Source organism: Solanum tuberosum, unplaced genomic scaffold (genome assembly GCF_000226075.1).
Source record: "Solanum tuberosum cultivar DM 1-3 516 R44 unplaced genomic scaffold, SolTub_3.0 scf00577, whole genome shotgun sequence".
NCBI lineage: Eukaryota > Viridiplantae > Streptophyta > Magnoliopsida > Solanales > Solanaceae > Solanum > Solanum tuberosum.
The window spans coordinates 200566-210018 of NW_006239491.1; the positions used below are offsets into that span (position 1 = coordinate 200566).

The following is a 9453-nucleotide window of genomic DNA, read 5'->3' on the forward strand; positions in this document are numbered from 1 at the left end:
AAAAAAATACTTTCGACTTCACTATAATCATTGATAAGATATTCCTGCCCATATTACATTGCTTGAACTATATATAAAAGTAAACTTAGAATTTAGTAAATTGAGAGTTATTGTAATTTATTATATTATATTTGTATATCATTTTTAAATAGAAGGAATTATTCTAAACAGCGGTCCGTTAATTGCTAATTCATATATAATATATATATATAACTAATATATAATCTATGTATACTAACTAAAAAAAGAAAATAGTGAATCCGATCGACTATTTATTTGTGTAAACATTGCATATGATCAGTGAGCCATTACAAGTGTCCCGTTAGATCTACCAATAATTATACAATGTATTATGTATCCAATCATAAAGAATAGTAGTGAGTGGATTAATTAGTAATTTCTGACCTATATATCAACTTTAAATATTAAATTTATTTGAATAAATAATTAAAATTCTGAATAAACAATTTATCAATCTATTGTCATATTTTATTTTAACTTGTAAATAAATTTCAACTTTGAATATTCTAAGATTGTGATGGTTTTAACTTTTAAGATATTGTTTTTAGGGCGGTATTAGTCTATTATATTTTTATTTTTATTTTTTTATTTGGTGTTTGATATTGAAGCCTGATTAAATTTGAATCGTATGTTGCTAGGCTCATTTTTAGGGCAGTGCTTCCAACATAACTTTTTCCATTTTCATGATTCAAATTCCAGACTTTTGATTAAAAATACGGAGGAATTTCAATTATCCCATCAACTCACGTTAATATTGCCTATTATACATATGCATATTATTTTTGAGAAAGTACTATTTACACACATACATTTCTTTTTTTCCCAAGCAGCATCGCATGATCGATAGCCCCACTAAAAGGGTAAAAACTTATTCGCATCGATTAGATATTTATATCAAATTATATTAACTTATTAGATTTAAGCGATTTAACGAGCTAAGAATATATATAAACTAATTATGATCAAAAGAAAAAAAAAATTGTGCATAAATACACGTTATGCATTTGTTGATTTAGTATAAAATTCTGTACGACTATATTTTTACCTCTAAAAAATGTCTCCGTCATGACGGAGCTAGAGGATGGAAGGGGGTTCGGTTTCAAGAAAAAATTACATTACAAGGTTAATTTTTTTAAGGGATAAGGTACAAATACCCCTAGACTATAACTGAAATCTCAGAGACACACCTTAACGAAAGTAAGGTTCTATTATCCTCCTGAACCCATTTTTATGTAATTTTGTACACCTTTTTGACTTACGTGGCATCCAAATATCTCCCACGCGCATTAACTGCGTGGAGTCACAGAGTGTGCCACGTAAACCAAAAAGTGTACAAAATTACAAAAAAAAAAGAGTTCGAGAGGATAATAGAACCTTAGTTTGGGTAAGGTGTGTCTCTGAGATTTCGGTCATAGTCTAGATGAGTACTTGTACCTTATTGTTTTAATGTATACTGTTGATATGTTTTGAAATTCTAAATAAAAATTCTGACTTCGCTACTGATGTTCGATAGATGCTAGTGGTGCTTTCACAATGGGATATAGGCATCTGGTTTCAAGAATCCCAGCAAATGTCAAATTGCAGTGAGTGCCTAAGTGAAAGGGATCTGACTAGGAACTCCAGATGATATGATGACTCAAAATTATTTATGTTGTTTGCCCACAGCTATTATATGCTCAAACTGTTACATTAATTTGTGTGTTATTTTGGATGATGTCTCTCTATTGATGAATATATAAAGTACATAATTTGTTTTTTAGTTTCGTATGTGGTGTTCAATATTTATTTTAAGATTCTGAGTGTGTTGAACTTTCAATTATCAAAATTGTTTTTATTTCAAGGACTTGAACACGAGACCTCCTTAAAACATTTGGAGCCCATTTCGAATGCTTCTATGATCTTGAAAGTTTGTACGTTTTTTGGTTTTCACACTGCTAGTTAGAGGCGGATCAAGTATTTAAGTTTTATGAGTTAAATTCTTAAAGTTTTTAGCATTTATCTATTTGTATTTCTAAATTTATGGGTTCATCATACTTATTATTTATTACATGCTTTGCGTGAGTGTAAATGAACTCGTTGTCACTACTAGATCTATATCCACTGCTGCATCCAGTGTTTGATATTTATATTGAGATTCGATTAATTCAAATTTATACCACGTAAGACTCATTAAAAAAAAACACTTTTTTTTTTATATTCAAAACTCCAACCCAAAATCTCTCATTAAAATTATAAAAATAAATCATTTATCCTATCACAAGTCACAACTATAGTAAATTTTCCTCTTTTATCTCATCATAACAAGATAATATCAAAAATTGTACATCCTATGTAAAAGCACTTACCTAACGAACTAATATAAGACAATCCATTATTCTCCCCCTTATCTTTGTGATCATGGTTTACATAGTCAGCTTTTTTTAATATATAAATTAAAAAAAAAATAAGTTCAAAATTTAAAATTTATAAATTCAAATTTAAAATTCTAACATAGTTTATTTTGATTTATCAAGTTTAAAATCGATTATTTGTACTCGCTTAATAAACTCCTTAACGAGTTAATTTTATGTAAGATGGCATAACTTTGTTTACTATAATAGTAAATTTACAAACTTATTTTTTTTCATTAAAATGATTGGACTTTATTCACTATAATAGTAAAGTTGCAAAAATACTTCACCTGCAACAACGATAAAGTCACTAAATTATTTTTATCAAATTAAAGCAACTTAATTTTACTCAATTTCTTTATATATACGCACATAGAGTTAAACTTGAAATTCCCTCTAGAACGTACCAAAAGATCTCTTCAACAAATACTTCAAAATTGCTTAGTAATTATTCACTTTTCTCATGTTGAAAATGCAAGTATACTACAAAAAAATCAACATGATGATGACACAATCTTTTTATATCTCCAATAAGTATAATTTTTTTTTGATTCTTATAATCCTTTTAAAATTAATAGTATTTAAATTCTAATTTTAGTTTTTATACTATGACTCTCTATTTAATTTGCAATTATTTGAAATGACATTTTTAGTCTCATTTACTTATGAATATTCACAATTTTTCATAATTATTAGTTTTTTCAAAGTTCAATTATGTACGTATTACGTTAAACTTGTAATATTATTTCATATTTGAGAGTTACTCATCATGTTCTAATTTATGTCGGTGTTCACATTTTGATAATTAACCTTTTTTATTTTCACAGTGAACTCGGACATAAAATTCTTAAATTTGTTGAAATAAAATTTATACGTAAAAACTACAATAAAATTATAACAATTGACAACTCAAAATATTTATAAAATATAAGAAAAAATCGCAATAAAAAAACTCATTTTAACTCTTGAGGTTAAAAGGTTCCAAATTCCCCATATATTATAATGGAGGACTAATGTACTTTTAAAATGAGTCTAAATATAATATACTTTAATTAAAGGAATCAAATACACATATTTTAATTTTATTTTAGAGTGTTAAATATGTTAAGTTATACCTTAAGAGGATCAAAATCAAATAAAACATAATTATTTTATTGATGATGCATATGATAAAACCCATAAAGCATTATTCTGATTTGCTGTTTCTAATATTCTAAAGAATTTAATCCAATCTTAGTGTCCACTTAAATGAACATGTTTGCTTAGTGCAATGTAATTAATAAAAATATTTTTATGTTTTATTATATATATATTTTATGTTGAAACTTCCACCTGTTTTTTTTTTTCCCATTGTTTTTCAGTAACAAAAAAAAAGTTTTTGTTTTCTCATTTAGTGTCACATTTGCATGCACAAGTGAAAAGTGCCAATTGATCTTGTAAAAGCAAGAATCTTAACATTCTAAATTGTAATAGGTATTATTCGACGTATGAATTTATGTGATACACTTTTTTAAATCAATTTAAAAAAGTATTACTTTTTTTTTTTAGAAAATTATGTAATAATTTTGGCTATTCTATATGACATGACTGGCTATGACCAACTTGAAAATAAAAGTTCATGTTACTTAAAAAAAAAGAAAATTTCAATGAACGTTTCAATAGGAAATATAAGATTTCTAATGAAAAATGTTAAAGAAATAATTTTTAAGTTTAACTCAGCCTAAAAAATAAGGTCAAAATATTAGGATCGTCCAAACCATGTTTAACAGACCACCCACTCCATAAACCATAAGTGTGTGACTCTTCTAAAAAAATCCGTCAAAAATATTTCTGACAAGAAACTTTTTGATGGATCTTTCAAAATTCTATCAAAAATTCATCGTTTTTTAAAGTAGTACTATCATATTTTTATAAGGAGAGAGAAAACAAAAGAACATGCAAAAACATAATGTCGATACTTTACATATACTTAATCGACATGTTGAAAGATTCCTTTAATTTCTTAAATTTCATATTTCAATCGAACACCTTCACAATTAATTTAAATAAAACGCAACAAATACAAGAATTCACAAATATAAAAAGTTGTCTTAGAGAAATATATAGAAGTTTGTTAGAAAGCATATTCATAAAACTCCTTTTAATAGTGAAAAGTTTGTTTAGAGAAGTGTTTAAATGAACACTCCCATTATACGTAATAAAATAAGATAGTGGAATCCATAGGTAATTAAAGGATGTGTCTAGTATGAAAAAAAAAAACATTTCCAATTTTTTTTCATATTTTGGTCTAAATTTTTAGAGAATATTTTTTCTAGAAAAATTAATTCCTCAAAAATAAAAAAATAACCTTCTGATCAGCGGTGGTAGGTATTTCTCGGGGCGTATTACGATTTTTCACCAAGGGAAGCGATTGCAGCGAAGAATCTGAAACGAAGCACTCCGTCTATCGCGAATTTAAAATTTTCACCAAGGAGATTCGAAAAATAGTGCCTAAAATCTAAACTTGGAACATCACAGTAAATTTTAAACCCCCTAAACTACTGAACCACCTGCTTGTCTTATGTTTAGGACATTTAAATCTATATGTACGTACCAACATGAGTTGTGGTGCACTGGTGAGAGTGCTTCACCCTTAACCAGATGTTTCAGGTTCGAGCCCTGGGTATGGAGAAAATCCTGTTGGGAGCGCCACCCCCGAATGGGCCTTGCAGAGCGCGATCCGGATTTAGTCGGAGCTCCAATGTGAGCTCCAGACACCGGTTGAAAAACCAAAAAAAATAATCTATACATACATAAACAATTTTTAAAAATATGATCTTATACATACAATATAATTTTTTGTCGAGGGGTTCATGTGAACACCCTCGTGCCTTCCTAGATCCGCCCTTGATTATATATTGATAATAATTTTTCAATTACGTATCAAACACAAGAAAATAAATAAACCCCACGATAATTTTTTTGGAAAATATTTTCCTACCTACGAAGCACACCTAAATTGGATGACACATAGACGTGTGCTTAAAGCACTTTAATATTTCTTGTACCCTATAAATATACTACTCAAGTGAGAAGTTTGTTATAAATTACACAAAGCAATTAAAACAATATAAGCATTTCTTCATCAATCAATCATATAGTTTTATTAATTAGAAAAGTAATGTCATCAAATTCAAAAGAATGTTTAATGAAGAATTTAAAGAGATCAAAGCCATATTTGGCTGTAATTTTCTTGCAATTTGGATTTGGAGGGTCAGCCATAATAGCTAAAACTGCATTAAATAATGGGATGAGCCATTATACTTTTTCTGTCTATAGAAATCTCTTTGCTGCTGTTGTATTTGCTCCTTTTGCTGCTCTTCTTGAAAGGTAATAATCTTTAATTTAGTTACCCCCTCCCCCCCACCCCCAGACTTAAACACGAAGCAGTGACGGATTCAGAATTTAGATACTATGTTGTTTTGGGTAGGGGAGGAGGTGTGGAGCTACGCTAATTAGTTATGTACCCTAGCCATATTGAACACTCTTCGTTGAAAAATTGGAAAATTATGAATATATGTATACTTAGAAGTCATGTGATCGGTTCAATAACATTATTCGTTGGAAAATGATAATTTGTGTATATAGGTTAAATATTACCTTCTTTTTTTTCATATATATTAAATTTTGAAAACCCCTTATTAATTTTGCCAATGGTCTTGAGTTGAAAGATCGCGTTTTAAAATGTATATTAAAATATATTTGATTTTTGTTTTACATATACATACACGTACTAATTACAAAAATGAATCAGTGACAAATTTAAAATTTAGATATGCATGTGTGTTTTGAGCAAGGGGCTACATATCCGTAAAGGGCACAAATATATAAGTCAAATATTACTTTTTATATGTACATATTAAATCTCGAATAGTTCTAATGTTTTTTCTGACTTCACCACTTATATATATTAAGTTTAAAGTTTATTTAGATGGAGTATTTGGTTAGAAATTAATCAATTTCATCTCTTGTTGTTTTTAACATATATACAGGAAAATAAGGCCCAAAATGACTCTATCCATCTTCTGGAAGATTATGTTGCTGGGCTTATTGGAGTAAATATCCCTGATATACACTATCAATATACATAACTGTTATTTCTTGATTTAATTTAATATTTTGATCTAATATTTTTTTAAATTAAATAATTTTTTTGCAGGCCTGTTATAGACCAAAATTTATATTATGCAGGAATGAAATATACCACTGCTACTTTTGCAACTGCAATGTGTAATGTTCTTCCAGCCATCACCTTTTTATTAGCCTGGATACTAAGGTAATTAATTAATAGGCTATTTTTGCAAATTAATTAGTTTGTCACGTGATAGATACTAAAAAAAATAATTAAAAAGAAAGTATTTTGTCCCTATCAAATAAAATAAAAATAAAAATAAAATATATATGTAGGTTTGTGGATCAGGTCATTTCCAATGTTATGGGATAATTTTATTACTATTATTTATTTATTTAAAAAAAAATGATAGTGCAAAAGTATTTTTTTCAGTTATCAAGTCGTCCGTGGCGTAGCTAAAAATTTATATAAGAGAATTCAAAAATATCATGTTTAGCTAAGATCTAGCTAAGTTAATATGTTTTTCTCTTAAACTTTATGCTCAGTCAATATGATATATAAACTAGAACAATGAAAATACACAAACTCATGTGTACTACCGGTCTTAATGTTAAATGTTACTATATAATATTATACTGTCAGTGAATATGAGTTAATTCTCGAGAAATAATGGATAAATTTTATTGTAGGCTTGAAAATGTGAATGTATGGAAAGTAGGTAGCCAAGCAAAAATAATTGGGACAATAATAACACTTGGAGGTGCAACAATTATGACCCTTGTTGGAGGCCCAACAATTGGATTGCCATGGACCAAACATCATAACAATGTTCCTACTACTACTAATGTTGTTTCTCCCAATGAACTCAATCCTCTTAAAGGTGCCATCTTCATTGCTGCTGGTTGTTTCTGTTGGGCCTGCTTCTACAATCTTCAGGTAATACTTTCGTAAAGTTACTGTCATGTGATTAAGATGTTACATGTCCGACTTGTGAAAACAGGTTCTTGGAGAAAATGCATAAAGGCTATGTACAATATAATAGACCTTTGTGGTTTGATTCTGATCACCTAGTCTCGTGCATCGTGGATAGTTTGATTTTTATATTTCTATTTATAACTTTGTAGTTATGGAGGGTATATTCGTAAGAAAACAACTTATTCTTAGAAATTATGCAGTGTATGTTGTTTTTTAATACAACAAACCAAACATTCACTAAGAAATAATACCAGAATAACTAATCCTAACATAACTAATCTCATCTTCAAACCAAACAAACCCTAATAGGGATAACGCTTACTCGTAAAGTTATTGATATGTGACCGAGAGGTTATGAGTTCGAACTCTGAAGACAGTCTCTCGCAGAAATACAAGATATAATACAAATCCTTATGTTCCGACCCTTCCCTAGATCCCGTGCATAGCAGATAATTCGATTTTTGTTTTATACTTCTTTTCAGTATAATAATATTTTTTTATTTTAATAGGCAATCACATTGAAGAAATATCAAGCAGGAATGTCACTTACTTCTTTAATATGTATGTCTGGGGCTCTACAAGGCACTGCACTAACACTTTTGGTTCAAAGGGGCAATTTTGGAATTTGGTCTATTCACTGGGGCTCCAGTTTATTCTATGCATCACTTTATTGTGTAAGTCTAATTTTTTTTTGATTAATTCTCTTTTTTAAGTTATATTTACTAAGTTTTAAGTGTTATATATATATATATATATATATTGTTAGTGTAAGAAATGTTAATACAAATTTTACTTTTTAAGAAGATTTATATGTAGTTCTCTTTTGGATGACTGGATAATGTATTTTTTAAAATTTATATCAACGATATATATAACTTAAACTCGTACTGTATTATTGATGCAGGGAATTGTTAATTCAGGGATTGGTTATTATGTTTCTGGATTAATAATGAATGAGAAAGGACCAGTTTTTGTGACAGCTTTTAATCCTCTAAATATGGTTATTGTTGCAATTTTGGGTTCATTTATTTTATCTGAGCAGCTCAACATGGGAAGGTAATTTAAATACTTATTTCCCTTTTTATTTTTTATTTTTATAAATTTAAATTATATATACCAATATTAAAAAATGTTTCTTTTTTACATTATTTCAATTATTAGTACAAAGTGAATTTATTCTAATTTTTTTTTTGCTAATTTTGATTAATGTAGGGTTGTGGGAGCTGCTGTAATTGTTGTTGGATTATACCTAGTAATATGGGGTAGTAGCAAGGACAAAATTTCAACAAAAATAGTGAGCACCAATATTGAAAATGTTGAATCAAATAATGATAAAGAATTAGCAGAGATTAAATCTTCAAACCAGTTAGTGATTGGAGATGAATCTGTTTAATTAAGAGAAGATTAAAAAAAGTTATGGACTTATGGTTATGTCTTAATTGGTACAAGCTTGAGGGTTTAATGTTTATTCACATTAATATGTAACTTAAGGATGTGGCATATTTTAAGTGTTAATTTAGCTATGTAATTGATGCTTAAAAATATGCGCAGCAACTTTTTGCAAGATTTGAAGTATCTATTAATTAAGAGCATTTTACCATTTCTTTAGGTACTTAATCGAGTATATTATAATTTGAATGTCTAAATATAATTTGTTGCAAAATCATATTCTATTGATAGTGTCCTTGTCCCTTAATCATCAAGCTATCCTCGGATTCTTAACTGAGATTGCAAAGCCATAATAATGATATCTAAATCAACTTACGTACACTTCAATCTATTTTGCGAGATACCTTCTACCTACTATTCTATTTCCCTTTGTCATTTAGATCCTATCAACAAAGTTAAAAATCATGAAATTGAATTGAGTAAGCAAATCAAATTTTACTCGATTTGGTACATTTAAACTATTAAATAAATATCTTCCTCCACTCATTTACTATTTCACCAAATACT

General features: G+C 28.2%; 1 protein-coding gene across 1 annotated transcript; it reads left to right on the plus strand.

Annotated features, from left to right (window-relative positions):
• The first annotated feature begins 5530 nt into the window (after window positions 1-5530).
• LOC102592666 (WAT1-related protein At2g39510) lies at window positions 5531-9043 on the plus strand. The gene is made up of 7 exons (XM_006365657.1): window positions 5531-5780; window positions 6443-6505; window positions 6610-6726; window positions 7212-7458; window positions 8007-8171; window positions 8402-8553; window positions 8710-9043. The coding sequence occupies exons 1-7, from the start codon at window positions 5572-5574 to the stop codon at window positions 8888-8890; spliced, it is 1134 nt and encodes a 377-aa protein (XP_006365719.1). The 5' UTR covers window positions 5531-5571; the 3' UTR covers window positions 8891-9043.
• The last annotated feature ends 410 nt before the right edge of the window (window positions 9044-9453 follow it).

What these genes read in the sequence shown, in the direction of transcription:
- LOC102592666 (XM_006365657.1), top strand. Translation starts at nt 5,572, where the DNA reads ATGTCATCAAATTCAAAAGAATGTTTAATGAAGAATTTAAAGAGATCA. An exon ending in TTTGCTGCTCTTCTTGAAAG is followed by an intron (nt 5,781 to 6,442) that starts GTAATAATCTTT and finishes ACATATATACAG; the next exon opens with GAAAATAAGGCCCAAAATGA. An exon ending in TCTATGCATCACTTTATTGT is followed by an intron (nt 8,172 to 8,401) that starts GTAAGTCTAATT and finishes TTATTGATGCAG; the next exon opens with GGAATTGTTAATTCAGGGAT.